This window comes from Hevea brasiliensis, chromosome 14 (assembly GCF_030052815.1).
Source record: "Hevea brasiliensis isolate MT/VB/25A 57/8 chromosome 14, ASM3005281v1, whole genome shotgun sequence".
NCBI lineage: Eukaryota > Viridiplantae > Streptophyta > Magnoliopsida > Malpighiales > Euphorbiaceae > Hevea > Hevea brasiliensis.
The window spans coordinates 2589451-2613835 of record NC_079506.1 but is presented as its reverse complement, the minus strand read 5'-3'; the positions used below and the strand labels follow the sequence as shown (position 1 = coordinate 2613835).

The following is a 24385-nucleotide window of genomic DNA, read 5'->3' as shown; positions in this document are numbered from 1 at the left end:
ACAATAGAGTTAATAGGTAGTTTAAGAAAAATTTATAGCAGGATTTCTTAAGGGAAATATTCAAGCATCTTTTCTTTAAGCAGTATGGATGATTTTGAGGCACAGAAGCTATAATTCTAGCAGAATGTGATGTGAACCTTGCTCTTGCAGGTTGCAGCCTAAGGAAAGAAAATGTTTTGTTGTTGGATTGGATATATTGAGAGAGAGAGAGAGAGAGAGAGAGAGAGAGAGAGAGAGAGAGAGAAAGGGGGATTAAAAACAAAAGGATGCATATATGCTCAAGCAGGCTAAATCTTTACATTTTTTCCAAAAAATTATTGGATACATTGAAAATAAATGAATTTTTTAAAGTAAAAAGAGAGGAATGGGAGAGAGAGGGGGACACAGTGAAAGAAAAAGGGAGAGAGAGGGGGACACAGTGAAAGAAGAAGGGAGAGATGAGGAGAGAGATACAGGAGAGTTACTCAGTCTCTTATCTCTCTCCACATCTTCACTCTCTCTCTCTCTCTCTATGCCTCCCTCTCTCTTCCTATTTGCTTGTCTCTTCATCTCTCTTTACTTATTTGCTTATCTCTTCTTCTCTCTCTACTTATTTGCTTGTCTATCTTAAACTTTTTATCTAACTTTTCCCTTCTCTCTTTCTCGCTAGTTAATTGAGAGAGAAAAAAAATTAATAAAGTGTGCGTGTGAAAAAGAGAAAGAGAGAGAAAGAGTGACTTTATTATGCCTCACTCTCTTTTTCTCTCACTATGTACGTCTCTCTTACTGTATCTCTTTAACACACACACGTGCACACTCTCTCCCATGCATTTCTTTCCTCCATTTGTGCTTATCCTTTTACTTTCAAAATTTTTACATTTTTAATATTTAAGATTTGAACTTTCTTATTTTTACAATTTAGAATATATATTTTAAGCCATTTTGTAAATCAAGACATGTACTTTTAACCATTTTGCACATGGGTAAGAAAAATAAATAATAGCATAAATTGCTCGTGCTATGTCATACATGACACTAATCAGCATGCCATGTTAACAACATGTCACGCGACATTAAACATAATGATAACATTAACAGCACCACGTCAGTGATACTTAACACTGTTAGTTCTTTGTCTTTAAATTGCCAATGGCAATAAAATTTATGTCCTCCATTGCAACAAAAACAAATTACATGACTGCTAAAAGTGGCAATTTTTTTTTTTAAAGATTTAAACCTTTAAATGAAATAGTTTTAATTCTAAATCTTTTTATTTGTTAAATATTTCAATAAAACAATTTTTAATCATTGAATTTGTAAAGCAATATATTTCTTTAAAAAAATGCAATATATTAAAATTTAGAAATTAACATTAATTAAAAAAAACTTAAAATATAACGAATCTAAAATATTAAAATTAAGTAAATTTTAGCTAAAAAAACAGTTATATAAACTACAAGTTTTATTTATTTATAAGCCCCAAATTTCGCTTTCTCTGCTTCTTCTCCTCTTTCTGTACAGAAACCAGTAAGCGAAAGCTAGCAACCATGGATTTCACTCCTCTAACAGACACATTGTCCTCAAAATACTATGATAAAATTTCTGATATCTGCGACGAACTCATGCTCAAGGCAGTTTTTCTTCTTTCAATTTTTGTTTTTGGATTTTATTATTCAATTTCTAACTCGCTCTAGTTTTTCTATTGTAAATATTTTACCTCGTCTGTGTAATTTCTTCTTCAGATTCTCGTCAAGTTCCGGTACCCTTTTGGTTAATTATATCACTAATCAAAACCCTAATTCTCTTTCTTTGTGTTCAGTTCGCAGCAGAGGGGATTCCTTTTCAGGACGAATGGCCCTATGCTATTCATCTTCTGGGTCATATTTATGTTAATGATATGTGAGTTAGTTAATATTTGCTTCTATTATTCCTTTCTCCCCTCTCTGTTAGTTTGGGATGTAATATGGTGGCTTGGAAATTTGATATGTTCTTTTTTTTTTTTTTTTCCCTTGCTTTGTGTTTTTGCTGGTGATTAATAGAGGGTTTTGAAAGCTACTGGTTTGCATTTAGAGATTTTGAAGGGATTGTATGTTTTGCAATTTTTTACTTTTGGGGTGGAGTTATTATTCAATTATTTTGAGTTGTTTGTTGTTTTAAAGCTGGAGAGGATTTTGTATTTATGGGATTTTAGTGTAGTCTAGGGGGTTTCATCTGTTGAGTGATGATCATGATCATGCAGTAACAGTGCTCGATTTCTCTGGAAATCAATACCCTCAGCTGTCAAAGAAAACCAACCGGAAGTGGTAGCAGCTTGGAGAATTGGTCAGAAATTATGGACACGTGACTATGCAGGTGTGCATGAGGCTATTCGTGGTTTTGATTGGAGTCAAGAAACTCGTGTTCTTGTTGCTGCATTCTCAGGCAAGTTTTCCATAACTCATATAACGCAATTACTGTGTTCATATCGTTTTATTTGCTTGATGATTATCTTTGTTTTGAATGTCATGAATGGTGGTAAAACAAATTGAAGTCCATACAGAAGCACAAATTTGGAATTGAGACCCTAAAGTTTCATGCTTTGATCAGCAACCTTGCAATGTGAGGGAAAGGCTGTGTAGGTCTAATCCTCCCTAAAGCATGCAATGTGGGAAAGCTCATGCACTAGGATGCCCTTAAGACAATGATTTTACTCTCTTTTTATTTTTATTTATTTATTTATTTGGTTTCCAGGGGAAAAGAAAAGTTGTATAATTCACACCAACCTCTAATAGCTCTGTCACTGCAAAATCTCGTCCCTTACCTTATTTCAAACTTAACTAAAAAAGATTCCTTTCTACCTTCTTCTATGGGAAGAGAGACTCTTTTGGTATTGGTTGGGCTTAGGCACATGCAGAATATGGATCTACAGAGCTCATCAATCATCGTCTTTAAGCGATTTATTTTCTTGTACAGTATGATGAATTAATGATACTAATCAAACTCAACTGCTAGAACACCACCTGTACGTTCCTGAAAGTTGCATTACAGAACATAGATTTGAATTAAAAGAAAGCAAGAAAAATATTGTGGAACTGTAAGTGTAGAAACTATTCATAATATTGTTATAGTTTGAGCAAGCTCTTGGATGTTTTGAGGCAATTGTATTGACAATCAAATGCCCGGATTTGTTGGAAGTGGCATAACACTTTAGATCTTTCATCTATGTAGAGCTTTACACCAAGAGGATGTTTCAGCTGTTGCTGTCTGCTTATTCAACAATAAGCATCCAAGACACAGCTCACTTTCTTGGAATGAACGAGGATGATGCTGCAAACTGTAAGATTCTGTTGCTTCTTTTTATGATATTTGTTCCAATGAGCGTCCAAGATGACAGTATTAGTTTCAAAATGAATTTGAAGATGGCTTTTTATATCCATTAATTTCTGAGTTGAGCATTTCATGTTGTTCTAAGGTTGAAATGTTAGCCAATGACATGTTCACATGCATGTGAGCGCATAAATACACCTAAAAAAGGAGGAGATGGGTAGAGTTTAAGCAAACTAGGCATACAAAGATGAGAAAGTATGCAAGAGATAACGCAAGCAACTGTCTTAACTACATTTACTTCTCTGCTAATGGTAGTAATATACAGTCTAATCTGATTATCTGACTACCGTATGAAAGTCACTGAGTAGGACTTGGCGTCTTGCCCTCAATGTTTAAGGGGACTAACATAGATGTCCAACCTGACTCCAGAGGCTGCAACCACTTAAGATGTGTCCAGTTTACCTGAATACAAACTATGGGAGGGTGCTATAATGTTTAGACAAGCAATCAGTCCAGATTATGAACCCTTACAGATATTTCATTCAGTTTTTGCTTTATGAAAGCTTGAGCAACACTTTTAACGGCACTCATATCCTTGGTAAAGATCAAAAGGATGACTATAAATTGCATCTCTGAAATTCTAAATGATTCATTGAACTGAAATGTGGCAAGTGCTTTGGTTGGAAGCTTTTAGCTTGAGGTCTTAATATACAAGCTTTACGTGTGTGTGTGTGTGTGTGTGTGTGTGTGTGTGTGTGTGTGTGTGTGTGTGTGTGTGCATATAACAATGGATTGTCTAATTATATGTTGTGTGTGTGTGTGTGTGTGTGTGTGTGTGTGTGTGTGTGTGTGTGTGTGTGTGTGTGCATATAACAATGGATTGTCTAATTATAGGTTCTGTTGTGTGTGTGTGTGTGTGTGTGTGTGTGTGTGTGTGTGCATATAACAATGGATTGTCTAATTATAGGTTCTGTTGTGTGTGTGTGTGTGTGTGTGTGTGTGTGTGTGTGTGTGTGTGTGTGTGTGCATATAACAATGGATTGTCTAATTATAGGTTCTGTTGTGTGTGTGTGCATATAACAATGGATTGTCTAATTATAGGTTCTGTTGTGTGTGTGTGTGTGTGTGTGTGTGTGTGTGTGTGTGTGTGTGTGTGTGTGTGTGTGTGTGTGTGTGTGTGTGTGTGTGTGTGTGTGTGTGTGTGTGTGTGTGTGTGCATATAACAATGGATTGTCTAATTATAGGTTCTGTTGCAAATACTACAGGATTTAATTAGTTGTACGTGTTGCTAATGAAATTGTTGTTGTCATATGCAGATGTAACGCAGCAAGGTTGGATTGTTGATCCTGCATCAGGGATGCTAACTGTGAAGAAGCAGCTGATTGTGACAGAGCAGAAACTGGATTCCAGTAAACTACAGCGCTTGACAGAATATGTATTCCACCTTGAGCATTAGACATGCATTACAACTTCTAAAAACTTTTACTGAATGCCCGAGTTATGTAGATTGCTTGAGCAAATGAGTAAATGCCTTGAACATGTTAAGAACATGGATGTGCAGCTAGCAAAGGATCTTAAGATTCAGTTTTTTTTCCATCTAGTTGGGTACTTCTGCTAGAGCTGTCATTTACTTTTTATGGCTGAAAATTGATGGATGAAATCCACGAAGGGAGTGTTTGGTTGCCAGAATTCAATATTCTCAACTGGAATCACTTTCCTGAGAAATTAGGTTTCGAAGAAGGTTAATGTAGGAATGTAACATTATATAGTTTTTTATAATTTCAATTTTCTTTATTATATTTGGATTGGTTATGGGAAACTAAAAATAAAGTGAAGTTGATTATCTCAAGACCTTATAATAAATAAATAAATACGAATTAATAATGAAATTTGTCATAATTGTCACACTAATATGAAATATAATTACTAATTAATTAAAAGATGCATAGACTATTAAAAATGAAATATTTGTATTTGTCAAAATTATAATAATGGATATGTATGTGTGTGTGTGTGTGTATATATATATATATATATATATATATATATATATTTCCTTTTGAAATGGAAAAATACTCTCTCTTGTAGATGGGAAAGTAAGAATGGGAATCTGCATGCTTGGAAATTTTATTAGATTTTTGCATAACCTAACACAAATTTAACATTCACAAGTCATTTAGTTAATTTACCAATTGAAATAGTTGTTAAAGTCACCAAACCAAGCAGTTGCCTTCATTTCTCATGATGTTGAGCATTCTGCATCTTCACAAAACCAAACGAACTCCTGGCAATATTGCATTAATTTGTTTCGAAACCTAACTTCATATACTTTAATTCATTATAATTAGATTATTATACTTTACTTTTATTTTAATTAAATTTAATTGAATAAATTATAATCAACCAGTGAATGATTTTTTTATATATATATATCTTGGCTCAGTCCTTCAAGGAGATGGGGGATATGAGGAGAATGTTAGTCATAAGATTAAAGCCGGATGATTAAAGTGAAGACGTGCCACGGGAGTTTTATGTGATCGCAAGATTCCCAATAAATTGAAAGAAAAATTTTACTCTACAGCTATACAACCGGTTATGCTATATGATAGTGAGTGTTGGGCACTAAAAGAGTTGTATTTGTCTAAGATCAGAGTTGCGGAGATGAGAATGTTAAGGTAGATGAGTAGCCATACTAGACTAGATAAAGTCCGTAATGAGAGTATTAGAGAAAAGGTAGGAGTAGTATCAATTGAGGATAAGTTAAGAGAAGAGAGATTGAGGTGATTTGGTCATGTGAAGCGTGGACATATGGAGGCTCCAGTTAGACAAGTATAGCACATTAGGTTAGATGATAGAAAGAAAAGAAGGAGTAGACTTAAACTGACATGAATGAGAGTAGTACAACATGATATATATTTCCGAGAATTTAACTCAAAATCGTTTAGAGTGGAGAAAGAGAATCCATATAGTCGACCCCAAATTTTTGAAATAAAAGTTTAGTTGAGTTGAGTTGTATATCAAAATATTTTTTATGTTCATTTTACGGTAGCTTATAAAAATTTATCCAATTGAACCTAATAAAATAAAATTAAAATTAAGAGATTTAATTGTAATAAATTAATATTTTGTGACCATAATAAAATTCAATGCCATTGTGCAATTTACTACATGTAGCCTCTTTTTAAATTATTTCATTTTTATTTTTTAACATATAATTTATATTATCTCACGATCAGTCTAATAAATATTAATTAATATTTTTTATTTCAATAATAACAGAGTCAGATATCTTAAGAATTATAAGATTTCGAGTTTAAATTTTAATTAAAATTAATAATATAAAAAAATTTAATATTTTAATGGTATTAAAATCGTGTTAAGACAATAGTGTCTCGAGCTTGAATCCCAATTAGAAATCCAATTAGGGTTATTTTTTTTAAGGCAACCATGAGAGTTACTTCTTGTTAGGCAGGAAGCCTTTGAGATACATATTGTTGAGGCAAATATGGCATTGGTTGGAGAGATGCTTCGATAATAAAGGAAAATAAGTTGGTGGTTGGGGTTTCTGTTGACAATGGTGTCCCACCGTCCTGAAATTTCAGGTGGTGTACTGTCCATAAGAGTATGGTACTGTGAAGAGTTAATGACCTCTTTATCAACCTAATCTGTTGAGCTTGGCATACTCAGGAATTTAATTCACAACAAATCACTAGATTTAAATAATATGTACCACCTTATTATAAGGGCGGAATTAATATGAAAATTTTAACATATACAAAAGAAATTATTTAAATTTAATTTTAAATTGACAATTCAAGAAAGTAATGAAAATTTCAAGAATTATTAATTAAATTATAATTGAATATATTATCATTTATTAAAAATAATGAAATTAATTAATTTTTTTTCAATTATAATTGAATAGTGCACGCCATTAATTATTAAAACATTGCTTTAATCTTCAGTGAAAATGAAAGAATTATAGCAAAATAGGCTTCGTTTCTTCTCCAATTTTACATTTTTTTTTCTTTAATTCTCATAACATAAAGAAATTGATTCAACTATTGGGTATATCTTATACCCAACTATAGGCTTGTTTGAATCGTGAATCAGATTAGAACTGATCCGGGTTAATAGTTTTGGTCCATATGAATCGATTTAAAATTTAAGTATAGAGTTTGCTTTAAATCTAAACAAGAACCAGCCTAAAACTGCCGATTTCAATACGAAATCGGCCTAATTCATAATTTAAAAAAAAAAAATTATTTTGAATCCCTTCATTTTTTTATTAGAATTGACCCGAATTGTAAATTGAATCAAAATTGTATGGAATTGAAAATGTAATGAACTGAAATTATTACGAATTAGAACCAATCCAAATTGTGAGGTCGATCAAACAGTGGATTCCAACCCTGAACCGGCCATGACCAGCTCTAGGTATATCAACGTCAGCAAGCTAGATGGATCAGGAGTTATAGTCAGGTGTATGAGGAATAATAAACATTGCTTGTTCATTTCAATCTGCAGTTAATTAGTTGCCATCATTTTGTTTGCTGCATGCGTTCGTTTCTTCTTGAATTAGCGAAATAATTATAATTTCATTTCCATTTCTCTGCGGTGGTTGGATGATGGGGACGAGAGGAAATCGGTGCATGGAGTACTCTGGCCTGAGTAAATAAATAAATCTAATTTGTTATAAATTTTTAATTTATAATTTCTAAAGGAGAAAATTTTGTTTATACACCAAACACAATAAAGCATTATATGAAATCAATAAATGAGTGTTAAAGCAGTTTGAGTATTTTATACTTATTAATAAATGAGTGACATATATAATTTAGTGGTTGATAATATAATTAAACATGTGTTCATTTGAAATAGATTTAGTTTTATCTCTTAGATTTGTATTAATTAGGAATAAATTTGAGATTCTCTACTCAATATCGAGTTCTGATATTTTATTATCGGGTCTTGTTTTCTTTTCTGTAATAGGATTTTATTAATGGAGATTGTTAATGTGATCATTTCTCCATTCATTTTTATGATGGTTTAATCCCTTATGCAGAGGTAGTAAATTTTTAAAACAATGGTGTTATATAGAAGGTTTGGTCATTCAAAATAAAACAGAATCAATTATTATCTAGAAGATCATTTTCCTTATCTCTAAAAAAAATAATAAAAAAATTAATATTTCATTTTTTTTTGGAAAAATATGGATTTTTCTTCAAATGAAGAAAGTAAACTCCAAATATTTGTGAGAGAGAATACTGAAAATGAAGAAAGCAGATTTAATCAAATTATAATTTTCTCAAATTGAGATTGGCTTTAAAATTAAAGCAAATATATAAATAAATATGTAATTAGGGATATTAAAAATTATAATCTAGTAAAGAGTTAAAAAAATCAGATTGTTGACTAATAAACTACGTCCATGAGATTGCTTTACTACCATACTTAATTTATGAATAATTACAATTATATTACGAGTAATTATAATTATATTTATATCAATATCACATATTTATTTGAGATTAAACATAAATTGTATTACCTGCATTATTCCACCAACCCATCTCTTCTCTGCATGCACATATATATTTCCGTCTCTAGATCTGCTATTGCCAAGGCACAAACAGACACAGCTATGGATGAAGCGATAGTTCTCTACCCATCACCAAACGTAGGCCACTTGGTATCTATGATAGAGTTTGCCAAGCTCATACATGCCCGGCGAGCTTCCCTTTACATTCACATACTCATTATCTCCACCCCTCACGGTGGCAGAATCACTGCCTCTTACATTGCTAATGTTACTGCCTCCATTCCCTTATTGCATTTCCACTATCTTCCCACCATAAGTCTCCCTTCCAAAACCACCCCAACGCTCCATGAAACCCTCACCTGTGAGGAAATGATCCGTCTCAGTAACCCTCAAGTCCATCAAACCCTCCTTTCCATCTCCAAAACTCAGACCATTAATGCCCTAATTATGGATTTCTTCTGTTTTGCTTCTCTTCCTGTTGCCATCCAACTCAACATTCCTGGCTATTTTTTCTTCACTTCTGGTGCTGGGATTCTTGCAATCTTCTTGCGTCTTCCAACCCTTCATCAAAACAGTACCAAAAGTTTCAAAGATCTTAACACCTTTCTTCATGTGCCAGGTTTACCACCAGTACTTTCCTCTGACTTGCCTTTGCCCTTAATTGATCGCTATGATAAGAGCCATGGATACTTTCTAGGCATGGCCACCTGCTTTCAAAAGTCAGCTGGAATTATAGTGAACACCTTTGAATTGCTCGAGCCCAGAGCTTTCAAGGCAATTTCAGATGGACTCTGCATACCCAGTAGCACCACACCTCCTGTTCACTGTATCGGCCCATTGATAGCGACCAAAAGTACTAGTGATGGTGCAAAAGATCAATGTTTAACCTGGCTCGATTCTCAACCGAGTCAAAGTGTTATCTTTCTGTGTTTTGGAAGCTTGGGGCTGTTCTCAACGGAACAATTAAGGGAAATAGCTATTGGGTTGGAGAGAAGTGGCCAGAGGTTCTTGTGGGTGGTGCGAAATCCACCTTCTAATAACCAAAGCTTAGCCATCTCAGCCCAGCCAGACCCAGATTTGAACTCATTGCTCCCTGATGGTTTCCTGGATCGTACAAAGGACAGGGGACGCGTGGTGAAGTCATGGGCTCCTCAGGTCGCAGTATTGAATCATAACTCCGTGAGTGGATTTGTAACTCACTGTGGGTGGAACTCGGTGCTCGAAGCCGTGTGTGCTGGAGTGCCGATGGTGGCGTGGCCACTGTACGCAGAGCAAAGATTCAATAGGGTGATGATGGTGGAAGAAATGAAAATTGCTTTGCCCATGCAGGAAACCGAGAACGGGTTTGTAACTGCGTTGGAGGTGGAGAGGCGAGTTAATGAGTTGATGCAATCGGAATCAGGTAACTTTGCTAGGAAGCGAACCATTGCTATGAAAAATGAAGCCAAGGCAGCATTGAGTGAAGGTGGTTCCTCGCGTGTTGTATTATCCAGACTCGTTGAGTCATGGAAACATTATAGTTGAGTCAGGCTGCATTGAGGTCATGGAAGCGTTAAGGTTTTGATATTGTTAATAAATTTATTAAAAAAAAAAACTTTGCCTGCATTTAAAAATATCTTAATTAAATAAAACAATTAAAGTAATTCAAATTTTTTATTTAAATTAATTTTTATTTAAATAAATATCTGATGTGTTATCTGTGAAATAACTTCCGCAAGTGCACGGATCACAGTAGTATAGTTTTAAAAATAATATCGTTCCCACAGGAAATTGTGGTTAAATTGAAAATAAAAGGATAGGCTAATTAAAATAGCAAAATTTAAAGATATAAAAAAATAAAATTTAAAATTTAAAATTAGTATTTGAGGAATTTAAGCTAAATCAAACAATCAACTAAATTAATTAAACTAGATTACCAAAATTTAAATTGAAATTGCTAATTATGAAATTGGGAGGAATTAAATCTAAATTAAATCTAAACTTTTTTCAAGCATTTCAAAGTTAGTATTCATAAAATCAAACCATGTTTTCACGGTATTTCAAACCTGACAAAAATCTAATTAAAGCTTTAATTGATTTTTGAAAATCCCCTTAATCCTCTTAGCTTATCTCTAACATCAAGAAAACTAAGTTTATTACAAGATTATCTATCCCAAACATTCACTTTTTAGTCCATCTATTAAGGATTAAAACTTAACTTAATGAGGGTCCATTCATCAAGCAAGGCAACAAGCTCACAAGCAATAAATCAAAATGCAGCAAATCTCATTTAAATGACTAAATCAATTCAAAAACTACAATACAAAATAATATTTACAAATCCATCTTTAGAATCTCAAAGATCTACACACAAATCATGGTTTCAAGAAAAACCCAAGTATAGAAATGAAGAAATAATGAAAATGTAAGCTAAGGAACAGAAAAATCCAGTAAAATGATGAAGAATCTGCTACTAAAATATTGCAGAAGGCGTCCCTTTTGCTGCAGCAAGACCAGATTTCACGTGCTTCTCTCCTTTGTCTCTCTTTCTCTTGCAAAATCTCCTTGTTTTTCTCTTTTTTGGAAAGAAAGAGAAAAAAGAGAAAAAGAAGTTTTTATATGGTTCAGATGTCTGAACTAAAATGGGTAAAAAGGTAAAAGATTCTGGAGAAAGTGATTTATTAAATCAGAGGGACGAAAGTGCCACGTCAGCCATTTTCATTAAAACGACACAAGCTGAATCGGTTATGTCGCGCTTTGTGTTGTAAGTTGTGAAACCTTCTACCTGAGAAAAACTTCATATTTGGCAATGACACAAGCTGTGTCACAGGTTGTGCAACTTTCGGTTTCTTTAACTCAACTTCAAAATTTTACAATTCAACTTTAATTTCTTTCAAATTGCTGCTCTGATCAAAATATACCAAAATTCTCCAAATTTAACCTATAAAACAAATAAATTCTAAAAATTAAACTAAGAAGTGTAAAAAGGCAAAATTAACTAAATATATGCTAATATCTATAGTAATAGCTATAAATAAGGGTAAATTATGTATAAAAATTATACCTAAATGATGATATAAAATGCATGCATCAATATCTTTAAATTATTTATATATTTAAAACAATAATAAATTATATTTTACTAATTTTTATATTTATTTATTATATTAAATAAAAAAATCATTAAACTATCATATATCATATTATTTTTTTAAATATATTAATAATAAAAATTATATTATATTATATTATACGATATGATATAAAAAAAATTATTCGATATGATATATTATAAATAATGTTGCACTCAATCAAAGTGGAGGATAAGATGCATCTTTGATCTAGAGATGATGGTGACTAACTTGTTCCCTATAATGTTAGTTTTAAAAAAAATCCTAAAATGTTATTTTTTTTTGAAAAAATTTAATTATTTAATTAATAAATTAAAAATTATATTAATCCAGTTAATTTTAAAATTTTAAATTCAACTCACTTAGCATGTGCAAGATTTAAGTGTCTAATCTCCTATAAAAAAATTTGTGCACAAACTTGAATGGGATTGACCAAGTTGATTAAAAAATTGTAACAATTGGGCCATACTGAATGAATCGTGGGCTTTATATGAGTTAGGTGTTAGAGAATTTATATTCCAACTAATAATTCATTCTATTAATTCATTGCATATAGCACTTAAATTCTACTCAATTTGTCAAATATATAGCTATCAACAAGTATACGTGTAAAATTACAATTTTGATTTTTCATTTGACTTTTTGTTGAGAGAGTAATTTAGTAAAGATTTTTCTAATTTTAATCAAATTTAATATAAATAAAAAATATAAATATATAAAATTTATGTATTTAATAAATTAATCTCATCATATTTTATATATTAAATTTATAATGAATTAATTCATACAAAAATTTCCTATTTAGTAATAAGAGAATTTTGGAAAATGTGATTTTCTAAATTTTTATTATAATTGACATAAATTTAAAAGGTTTTCCATATAATATATTATCAATAATTTCACCCCTCTGTCTGCACATATAAATACTTCTCTATCCCTCCACATATAAATCCTCCTCTATCCCAAACACAAACTCTGCAGGTGTGCAGCTATGGATGATGCTGTAGTTCTGTTCCCATCACCGCCTATAGGCCACTTGATATCTATGGTGGAGCTTGGAAAGCTTATCCTCACCTTCCAACCTTCCCTTTCCATTCACGTACTCATTATCTCTGCCCCTTACAGTGCTGGCTCCACTGCCTCCTACATTGCTGATGTCGCTGCCACCATTCCCTCAATCTGCTTCCACCATCTCCCCACTATCACCCTCCCTTCCACCACCAGCAGCAGCAGCAGACACCATGAAACTCTCACTTTTGAGGTCCTCCGTCTCAGCAATCCTAATGTCCACCAAGCTCTTCTTTCCATCTCCAAAACCCACAAAATTAAAGCCTTCATTGTGGACTTCTTCTGTTATGCTTCTCTTTCTGTTGCCTTCCAACTTAACATCCCTGGCTATTTCTTCTTAACTTCTGGTGCTGGGTTTCTTGCTATTTTCATGCATCTTCCGACCCTTCATCAAAACACTACAAAAAGTTTCAAAGATCTGAACGCCTTTCTTCATGTGCCGGGTGTGCCACCAATATTTTCCTCCGACATGTTTTTGCCAGTACTTGATCGCAACGACAAAGCCTATGAATACTTTCTAGACGTGGCTTCCTCCTTTTCAAAATCAGCAGGAATTATAGTGAACACCTTTGAATTGCTGGAGGTAAGAGCTCTCAAGGCAATATCAGATGGACTCTGCATACCCAATAGTAACACACCACCTGTTTATTGTATCGGCCCATTAATTATGACAAAAAATCAAACAGATGGCGTGACAGAATGTTTAACCTGGCTTGATTCGCAGCCGAGTCAAAGTGTTATCTTTCTGTGTTTTGGAAGCTTGGGGCTGTTCTCAAAGGAACAGTTAAGAGAAATAGCTATTGGGTTGGAGAGAAGTGGCCAAAGATTCTTGTGGGTAGTGCGTAATCCACCTTCTAATAGTCAAAGGTTAGCCATCTCAGCTCAGCCAGACCCAGATTTGAACTCATTGCTTCCTGATGGTTTCTTGGATCGTACCAAGGAAAGGGGACTCGTGGTGAAGTTGTGGGCTCCCCAGGTAGCAGTATTGAATCATAACTCGGTTGGTGGGTTTGTGACTCACTGTGGGTGGAACTCGGTGCTTGAAGCCGTGTGTGCTGGAGTTCCAATGGTGGCGTGGCCGCTATACGCAGAGCAAAGGATCAACAGGGTATTGTTGGTGGAAGAAATGAAAGTTGCTTTGCCGATGAACGAGTCAGAGAACGGGTATGTAACTGCGTTGGAGGTGGAGAAGCGAGTTATTGAGCTGATGGAGTCGGAATCAGGCAAATCGGTTAGGGAGCGAACAATTGCTATGAAAAACGCAGCGAAGGAGGCACTGAGTGAGGGTGGTTCCTCCTTTGTTGGATTGTCCAGACTGGCCGAGTCATGGAATCGTCAATGAGTTGAATCCGGCCAGTTTCTCTATTCACTTGAGTAATAGTTTATGAGTTGAATAAGTCAGGCTTTCTGTAACGTGTTGAATCGTCAATAATTGCTAGTTGTTACGTGCTGTAATACTTAAGTTAAGGCTCTTTAAATATATATATATATATATATATATATATATATATATATATATATATATATATATATATATATATATATTTATTTATTTATTTATTTATTTATCTATTTATTTAGTATAAGAAACTCAAAATGATTAATCTAATTAATTAGATTGAGAGTTTTTTTTTTTTTTTAAGAATGTTAGGAATATTACAAAATTATTTAAAAATTCTAAATATATTAAATAAGTATATAAACAAGATATTCGTAAAATTATTCTAAAAGAAAATTAATTTTGATATATATAAAGTAATTATCAATATATATCTAATTGAAAAAATAAAAAAAAATATTTCAATATAAATGTAAAAAAATTATTAAAAAACTAAAATTATAAGATTATATTAAATTTGTGCAAGAGTATCTTATGATAATTAATTTATAAGCGTCTAATACTTATAAATTAATTTAAAGTTTATAAGTAGTTATGTATTTAATTAAAATATTTATAATTAATTAAAATAATTAAAAAATATTAAAATTTTTTTTTAAATATTTTATAGGTATACCCGGTCTAATGAATCAAGATTAATTCATTTAGGTCAAGTTATGATTATATTTGATTGGCCCACAAGGGGTAAAACACTCCCATTGGCAGTAATTCTATTCTAAGGGGACAAAACGTTCACAATATATATTTTCTCTTTTCAGATGGATCGAGCATTTAATTTTATTTTAGAGATAAAAGTGTTGAATCACTTATATTAAATATTTATTTATAAAAATATAAATTTATTTTAAATACAATAGTTGCATTATGAAATTAATGAAATAAACTTATATTAGTTTTTTTATAATCGACGATTATATGGCTATATTGAATAAATTATCAGATAGACAGATATTGCCGCAGGCTGATCAGCTCCTCAATCACCCTTTTCTAGCAAGTAATGGGTTTAGTGGACTTGTAAATCTGATCAATCAATTTCATCCTCTTGATCCTTGGCTTAGGATACCCATCCTCTTCTTCTCCTCCGAAAATCTCTTCACTGCTATGGCTACCACCCTGATGGTGGAGGGTGTAGACCTTGCTTAGTTGTAGAAGCAGGCGAGCCACGTCCAATTCCCACTCAGAGAAGGAGATATTCTTCATCTTCTTCTTATGGGTTGCGTTGTTTTGGAATGTTGAAGGATTTTTTGCCATTTTCTTGAAGATTTACAAAGTAAGAGAATTGAATCGGAGTTGGGATTTAGTCTGATATTTATACAGAAGAACATTATAGCGTGTCCGAAGTGGACTGGGAAATCCTAATCCTGCAAGTCATAGAATTTAAGTCGGTTAGAAACAGTGTAATTTAATTAGAAGCCGCCTTGAGTTAATTATTATTATCATTGGGATATATTTGGAATTTTACTAATTGTATTTTTATCTGATTATTACAAAGAGTAAATTACAACTACCTCCCTAAAGTTTAACAAGACTTACAAATTAATCCATAGTTTAAGTTTAATAACAATTTGACACTTAAATTTTATTTCCGTTTAACAATTTGTCCTCACATTTTACTTTTATTAATAAATTGGTCCTCAATATTTACTGATCACAGGGACTAATTTATTAATAAAAATAAAATATGAAAACTAAATTATTAATAAAAATGAAATTTAAGGATCAAATCATTTTTTAACTTATATATATGAATAATTTGTGAGTTCTATTAAATATAAATACTAAATAAATTCTAATAGTTGATTAGGATGAAACTTACCTGAAATCCATCATTATCAATAGTGATAATGGTTTAAAATTATTATCTTAGGTTGGGTGGCAACATAAGAGGAACAAAATAGAAACATAGAGGAGCAAAATAGAATAAGTCCACAGTGATTAATATTATTTATTTTAAATAATGTGGAAGGGATAATTTTAAAACAAATCCTTGGCTATTTCTTCGTTACTTCTGCGGGGTTTCCTGCTATTTTCGTGCATCTTCCGACCCTTCATGAAAACACTACCAGAAGTTTCAGAGATATTAACATCTTTCTTCATGTGCCAGGTTTGCCACCGTTACTTTCATCTGACTTGCCTTTATCGCCACAATAAAAAGCTGTGGATACTTTCTAGACACGGCCGCCTGCTTTCAAAAATCAGTGGCAATTATAGTGAACATATTTGAATTGCTCGAGCCCAAAGCTCTTAAGGCAATTTCAGATGGACTCTGCATACCAAATAGTTCCACATCTCCTCTTTACTATATCGACCTGGTTAGCCATCTCAACCTGGTTCGAGTCGCAACCGAGTTAAAGTGTTGTCTACTTGTCCTTCTGTGTTCTTGGAGCTTGGGGAGGTTCTCAAATGGAACAATTAAGAGAAATAGCAAGTGGCCAAAAGTTCTTGTGGGTAGTGCGAAATCCACCTTCTATTGACCGAAGCTTAGCCATCTCAACCCAGTGAGACAGACCCATATTTGAACTCATTGCTCCCTAATGGTTTCTTGGATCATAAAATGGACAGGGGACTCATGGAGAATCATGGGCTCCCCAGATCGCAGTATTGAATCATAACTTGGTGGGTGGATTTATGACGTTGGTGGAAGAAATGAAAATTGCTTTGCCAGTGAAAGAAGCCGATAACGGGTTTGTAAAGCGAGTTAACTCAGTTAGGGAGCGAACCATATAAAAATTAGGAGTGAACTTGTGTATTCCACTAATACTTAAATCATAGATTTTCTTTATAATTTTTACCATATTATATGCTTTTATTTTGACAATAGTTATTAAATTTTAATTTAAAAAAATAATAAAAAATTATTATTTCAAATTTTAATTAAAAAATTAAGTTTTTTTTTAACTTTAGAGCATAAGTTTTATTAAATGAATCAATTTTTTTGTCATGTTTTTTTTAATCTCATTATATATAAGAAATTAAAAATAAAATAAAATTAAACTCTAAATCTATCCAAATAAGCCGCTCCAAATCCATCACATGCAAATCATCCACCACAATTGAAAAAAAGCTTGAGAATTGGAGTAGACAAATGTTGATAAGATTCTAGATTAAATGAAGCACAACCCAGATGATGTTTCAAGTGCAAAGACCTACAAAGCCAGTCAGCGCCAAAAAAGCAAGAAATACAGTATAATATGTCCCCCACCAAAACGTTACGTGATTGAATAGCCAATTTTCTCTCAATTGGATAGCTTTCAGCCTTATCATCATTCAGATTAATTCCAAACATATATGGCCATGCCCAATCCACAGCTCGCCTCCACATACACATCAGGGTCATTGTAATGCGCGTTACACCACCCTTATCCTGTCAGAAAAAGACATGACGACCTTACGCCTTGTTTTATTCAAGTAAATGTCACTCAATGAAGACCCTACTTTTCAAAGTAAATGGACTAATTTAGAGTGAGAAGATTTTTGTTTTAATTTATAAGTTAATTAAATTAATTTATAAAATTTTAAAATTAATTTTATATGTTAATTTGTTTATAATATTTTTTTTACTTATAAATTAAAAAGAAAAAAATTTAAGTCATTAACTTTTTATTTTAATAATTAATTTGAATAAATATTTTATTATATTATTTTTATTTAATTTTTAAAATTCATTTTTCCAAAAAAAAATTCAATATTTTACTTGTTTCGATTTAAAATTCCCGCTTCGTCCGTAGTCGATCCCTTGTGATCTTGAACACTTCTCTTGAATGTAAAAGAAAAATGACTAGGCCGAAGGAAAGAGTGTGGGTAAGCAGGTATAGAGGTGAGCGGTATTTGATTTAAATCGAATAAATCAAATTAAATTATCTTAATTCAATAATTTGATTCATTTTTTATATGATTCGGTTTGATTTAATTTTATATTATAAAAATTTCAGTTATTTAAGTTCAGTTTAGTTTTAAAGAGAAAAAAAATTGGTTAAACTGAATCGAACTGAATAAGTTTATTGATTTTTGAATTGATTTATTTTTATAGGAAATTTATGAATTATATGTAATTTTATATATATATATTATTTAATTTCATTGATTAATGGTTATTAGGTTCAAACCAAGATCAAAATTAGATCAAATAACTTAAAAATTAAGTCTAAATTAAAAAAAATTAAAAATAAAAATCGATCAGTTTAAATCAAATCAAACTAAAATAGAGCGGTTCGTTCAATTTATTTTTCATCTATTTCGATTCAATTCGATTTCTAAAATATATAATTCAGTTTTTATGATTTAATTTAGTTCAATTCAATTCGATTTGATTTGAACCGAATACTCAACCCTAAGCAGGTATAGCATAGAGGACTATGGAGCAACGCCACCACCCTCGATTCTTATTAGGAAAACATGCATGACGATGGCTTTGTATATCGAAAGTGGTGCTAAATAAAATATTACCACATGGGGCGTTAGGATGTGATGAGAAGGTTGTTGGCAAAGAGCACCGTTTCCATATTTTATGCCGACTGATCGTAGTCGGCAATGAAGGGGGAGAGGAAGAGGCAGATATTGAGAAATGGTAAAGATGAACGAAAAAAAGTTCACTGCCCCGGGGAAGGATAAGATTGGGAAGATGGATCGGTGGGGGAGAAGGGCTTCAGATTGTGAGGTGTGTAAGAGGAGGGATTATTAGTAGCTCCTGGAGCATATGTTTTTTTATAAAAAAATATAGATTTTTTTTTCTTTATAAATAAAGAAAAATTAAATATTTATGTTTAAATAAACACTTTTTTTTAATATTCTGGGGGTTTAATAATTAACCTTATTATAACATTTTTAAAATTGATAAAGCTTTACTATATAAAAGGGAAAATTACATAATTATTTAGTTATGTATGAGATTTGATTAATAAATTAAAATTTTTTTATTTTAATTATGTTAATAAATTTATTCTTGTATCAAAAAAATCATGTCATTTTTCTATTAATAATTAAAGGTGCTTTCTATCATTATTTTATTTTTTATTTACTTTGTTTAAACTTTGTTTTTTATGCCATTAAATAAACAATCATTAATTCATCCAATGGCAATTATCTACAAAATAAGATTTACTTTGTTAAAAATAAAATAACCACAGAATTTCCCCAATTAAAGACACAGAATTTCATAAGTATCCTCTTTTAACAGATGTAATTACAAAATTAGAATACACATAGTTCAATAAGATTAGGAATACATTAGCAATTCTTGCAGTCTTTTTTAATTATACAAATTTACGTGTGTTTACAAGTAAAAATATTTAAGAAAGCAAGTGTCCATTTGCAGGGGCCTACTGTGTATACAGCCACGTTTTTTCCAGTAATTTTACGTGCCCTGAAAGCAGGAAAGCAGGAAATCAGACTTGTAAGAGCACTACACACGCCTTTTTAGGAATTTCTTGTATTTAAGCAGTATCAAAGATTAAAAAAACCAAAGATAAATTGCTATTTTAACATATATGTTTTAATAATAATAAAACATCGTCGTTCACTTGTCATTTGCATTCTTCTCCAAGCCAGCCTGTTAAAAGAACTACGTCAGTGGTCCATCTTCCAATCTCTGATCATAAGCTAGACAGAACCTGGATTTGAAGGAGGATCGTTACATCGATCGAGCAGAAGGAGGATAGCCGTAAGAACAACATGCGGGCTGTAGCTATTGATGATGCGTTAGTTCTGTTTCCGTCACCGGCCATAGGCCATTTTATATCTATGGTAGAGCTTGGCAAGCTCATTCTCAACTTCCAACCTTCCCTTTCCATTCATATACTCGTTATCTCTGCCCCTTACGATGCCGGTTCCTCTACCTCCTACATTGCTGATGTCGCTGCCACCATTCCCTCAATTTACTTCCACCATCTTCCCACCATTACCCTCCCTTCCACCACCGGCACACACCCTGAAACTCTCATCTTTGAAGTCCTCCGTCTCAGCAACCCTCATGTTCACCAAGCCCTTCTTTCCATCTCCAGAACTCACAAAATTAACGCCTTCATTATGGACTTCTTCTGTTTTGCTTCTCTATCTTTTGCCTCCCAACTTAACATCCCTGGCTATTTCTTTTATACTTCTGGTGCCGGGTCTCTTGCTACTTCCATGTATTTTCCGACCCTTCATCAGAACACTACCAAAAGTTTCAAAGATCTGAACACCTTTATTCACATGCCGGGTGTTCCACCAATATTTTCCTCCGATTTTTCTTCGGCAGTAAGTGATCGCAACAATAAAGCCTACGAATACTTTCTGGACATGGCTTTCTGCTTCCCAAAATCAGCAGGAATTATAGTGAACACCTTTGAATTGCTGGAGGCCAGAGCTCTCAAGGCAATATCAGATGGACTTTGCATACCCAATAGTACCACACCTCCTGTTTACTCCATTGGCCCATTAATAGTGACCAAAAATGCTAGTGATGGTGCAACAGATCAAAGTTTAACCTGGCTTGATTCTCAACCAAGTCAAAGTGTTATCTTTCTGTGTTTTGGAAGCTTGGGGCTGTTCTCAATGGAACAATTAAGAGAAATAGCTATTGGGCTGGAGAGAAGTGGCCAGAGGTTCTTGTGGGTCGTGCGAAATCCACCCTCTGATAATCAAAGCTTAGCCATCTCAGCCCATCCAGACCCAAATTTGAACGCATTGCTTCCTGATGGTTTCTTGGATCGTACAAAGGAGAGGGGACTCGTGGTGAAGTCATGGGCTCCTCAGGTCGCAGTATTGAATCATAACTCGGTTGGTGGTTTTGTGACTCATTGCGGGTGGAACTCGGTGCTTGAAGCCGTGTCTGCTGGAGTGCCGATGGTGGCGTGGCCGCTGTACGCAGAGCAAAAGTTCAATAGGTTGATGTTGGTTGAAGAAATAAAAATTGCTTTGCCAATGAAAGAAGACGAGAACGGGTTTGTAACTGCGTTGGAGGTGGAGAAGCGAGTTAATCAGTTGATGCAGTCGGAATCAGGTAACTCAGTTAGGGAGCGAACCATTGCTATGAAAAACGCAGCCAAGGCAGCAGTGAGTGAGGGTGGTTCCTCGCGTTTTGCAATGTCTAGACTCGTTGAGTCATGGAAGCGTTAATGAGTTGAGTCGAGTCAGATTTTCACTCAGATCATAGATTCTGTCCTTCTCGTTTCTACTTTATCATGAACAGAAACGCTCCTTAATAAAAATTTAATAATTTTATTAAAGTGTGAAATTTCAGTCACAAATGCACACTAATTTTTATATTCAATATGAGATTTTGAAAAATCATACTTAATTACGGCTATGCATAAAAGTAGAGGTAGGCACGGTCAGGTTTTGAATCGGAATCGAGTCGGAACCGATTCGGTCAAAATCGAATCAAAATTGATCAAAATCGAAACCAGCTTTGAACCGGACTGAAATCATCCTTCTGCGGTTTGGTTCAGGTTCATATTTTTTAAGAATTGTGAATCGGTAATTTAGAACCGGATTGAACTGACGATTTCAAATCGGATTAAATCGGCAATTTAAATTTTAAAAAAATTCAATAAATATGTTACTTCACTCCTAATTCATTTATATATATCATTAATTCTCTACACAATTATTCTCTACATTTTCTATAATTCTTAATATTTTTTCAATTTTTCTCAAATTCTCTAAATAATTATTTTCTATACTCATTTTAATTTCTAATACTCTCTCAATTTTTCTACTTTATTATTTTATATACTTACTGAAATTTTCAATACTATCTCAAATTATTTTTTTATTACTTTAAATCCTCAATAAAATTTCCAATATCCCCTATTTTAATTTTTTTTTTCTCTTTTATACTTTTTAATTATCAATTATTATATAATTTTTAAAAAAAGGCAAGCAATAGAGCTATAAATTTTTATTCCTCTAAATCCTAAAGGATATTTAGGCAAAATTAAGTTCATACATTTTTTGCTAATTTCTTTAAAAAAAATTAATTTTATCTCTAGTTTTTTAATCAGGTTCAAGTTTTTATTTATTAAATTTTTCTTAAAGATAAATTATTTTTTTTCTTTTTTTTTATTTTATTTTGATTGAAAGATTTCTAAGAAAAATTAAAATATTTTTATAAATATAACTTAAATTTTAAATCAATAAAATTTTTCTATAATTTTTTTTATCTAAGCTACCCTTAAACCATCCTTAAACTACTTTCAAACCGTCCTCTAAACTGTCTTGAACATTTTTTTTTTAAATTGCCCTTCAAACCGTTTTAAATCGGGGCTCAAACCGGAATCGGCGGTTTAGGAACCGTCTTCCAAACCGTCCCCTGCCGGTTTGGTTCAGGTTTATGATTTCATTGAACCTAAACCGGCGATTCAGAAACAGTAACCGGTGATTCCTGAAGTGTGGCCACCCCTACATAAAAGGTTCTACCACATGTTTATTTAATAAATTTTTAATGCATTTATTATATAATATTTTTTAATTTATTTTACATATATTGATTCAAAGAAAATATTAATAAAATTTTTAAAACTTTCTAATTATTTTTCTATTACTGGCTTCTACTCTACATATAGAAATTGTTATTATTTTAATATTATTAAAATATTAAACTAATAATTTTATAATAAATTTATGTAAGTATATCTGATTTTTTTAAAAAAAGTATATGTATAGGAAAGAAGAGGCTCTCTACATTCCGAATCAGGATATATTATTAATCGAGAGATTATAGTAAATTTTACAGATTATTCACTAATTGAATAAATCTAAATTAATGTCTCACAAATTTGAAAGAGCTACGTAGCCAGTCAAAGCCAAAAATCAAGTAATAGTATAACAAGCATTATACGAAAAGTTTTAAAATATAATAATTATATTATAATTATTAATTATAATAACTCGTATATAATTTTTATATAATCAATAATCAAAATATATTTATTATACATATCATAATTACACTAAATAAATTCTTTATACCCGTCCTTTCCTGAAAATCATAAATATAAATTAACTAATAATTATCATAATCAATACGATTTCAACTAATTTACATTGCTTAATTAATTTTAGGAAACAAGGAGATATGAAAATTTTCGGGCCTTCAACATTTTTTTTTTGAAAATAAAAAAAATTGTAAATACAAATTAACTAATTATTATCATAATCGATACGATTCCAACTAATTTACATTGTTTAATTAATATTAGGAAACAAGCAGATATAAAATTTTCAGGCCTTCAACTTTTTTTTTTTTTTAAATGAAAAAAATAGACTCTCCAATTATAAACCCCAAATCCAAAGTTATCGATTAACGTTTTCGATTTAACTTAATAAAAAAAAAAAAAACTTACCATCGAACCTGAGATAGCACCCTGTGAGATGAATCACTAAACAACCCATCGTTGACTCCACTTGCACTCCTAAGTAAAAAATAATATTTAATTATTATACTTAATGATAGTGTGGGGAGTCAAAAAGCAGGATGGGACAGCTCCGTCTCACCAGAATAACTACCAAGCTATCACGCTCGGTGATTCAGGCCTTCAATCTCTGTGTATTAATTTAACAGCCAAATATCTATGAACTCCTCATCATCCTTTTCTAGCAAGTAATGGGTTTAGTGGATTTGTAAATTTAATCAACTAGTTTCAATCTCTTTATCCTTCGTTTAGGAGACCCATCCTCTTCCTCTCCAAAAGTCTCTTCACTTTTCATTGCCACTTCAGTGACCACCACTCTGGTGGTGGAGGGTGTAGACCTTGCTTAGTTGCAGAAGCCGGTGAGCCACGTCCAATTCCCAGTCTGAGAAGGAGATGCCCTTCATCTTCTTCTTGTGGTTTGTGCTGTTTTGGAATGTTGAGGGAAGTATTTTTTTTTCAAAATTTTTTTATTAATAAAATTAATTAAATGCTATTGAGTTTTTGTAATTTTTTTTTAATTTCAATTATTTTTAATTTGATTAAGGAGAATCAAGAATTGTAAACACTCGCAATTAAAATATTAACAGAT

At 32.3% G+C, this 24385-nt stretch overlaps 4 protein-coding genes across 4 annotated transcripts; all 4 read left to right on the top strand.

Annotated features, from left to right (window-relative positions):
• The first annotated feature begins 1444 nt into the window (after positions 1-1444).
• On the top strand, positions 1445-4974 carry LOC131173296 (COP9 signalosome complex subunit 8-like). Its single transcript, XM_058135413.1, has 5 exons — positions 1445-1610; positions 1799-1878; positions 2219-2400; positions 3187-3294; positions 4602-4974. The coding sequence occupies exons 1-5, from the start codon at positions 1527-1529 to the stop codon at positions 4739-4741; spliced, it is 594 nt and encodes a 197-aa protein (XP_057991396.1). The 5' UTR covers positions 1445-1526; the 3' UTR covers positions 4742-4974.
• Positions 4975-8914: 3940 nt separating this feature from the next.
• On the top strand, positions 8915-10422 carry LOC110670671 (UDP-glycosyltransferase 88A1-like). Its single transcript, XM_021832789.2, has one exon. It carries the CDS (start codon positions 8930-8932, stop codon positions 10349-10351), a length of 1422 nt encoding a protein of 473 aa, XP_021688481.2. The 5' UTR covers positions 8915-8929; the 3' UTR covers positions 10352-10422.
• A 2348-nt stretch (positions 10423-12770) lies between these two features.
• On the top strand, positions 12771-14467 carry LOC110670639 (UDP-glycosyltransferase 88A1). Its single transcript, XM_021832757.2, has one exon. The coding sequence runs from the start codon at positions 12929-12931 to the stop codon at positions 14345-14347; it is 1419 nt and encodes a 472-aa protein (XP_021688449.2). The 5' UTR covers positions 12771-12928; the 3' UTR covers positions 14348-14467.
• A 5481-nt stretch (positions 14468-19948) lies between these two features.
• LOC131173288 (UDP-glycosyltransferase 88A1-like) lies at positions 19949-21609 on the top strand. The gene has a single exon (XM_058135391.1). It carries the CDS (start codon positions 20075-20077, stop codon positions 21497-21499), a length of 1425 nt encoding a protein of 474 aa, XP_057991374.1. The 5' UTR covers positions 19949-20074; the 3' UTR covers positions 21500-21609.
• Positions 21610-24385: the final 2776 nt, after the last annotated feature.

Coding starts and splice junctions, on each gene's coding strand:
- LOC131173296 (XM_058135413.1), top strand. CDS start 1,527: ATGGATTTCACTCCTCTAACAGACACATTGTCCTCAAAATACTATGAT. Junction 1,611..1,798: donor GCGACGAACTCATGCTCAAG/GCAGTTTTTCTT, acceptor CTTTGTGTTCAG/TTCGCAGCAGAGGGGATTCC. Junction 3,295..4,601: donor CGAGGATGATGCTGCAAACT/GTAAGATTCTGT, acceptor TGTCATATGCAG/ATGTAACGCAGCAAGGTTGG.
- LOC110670671 (XM_021832789.2), top strand. CDS start 8,930: ATGGATGAAGCGATAGTTCTCTACCCATCACCAAACGTAGGCCACTTG.
- LOC110670639 (XM_021832757.2), top strand. CDS start 12,929: ATGGATGATGCTGTAGTTCTGTTCCCATCACCGCCTATAGGCCACTTG.
- LOC131173288 (XM_058135391.1), top strand. CDS start 20,075: ATGCGGGCTGTAGCTATTGATGATGCGTTAGTTCTGTTTCCGTCACCG.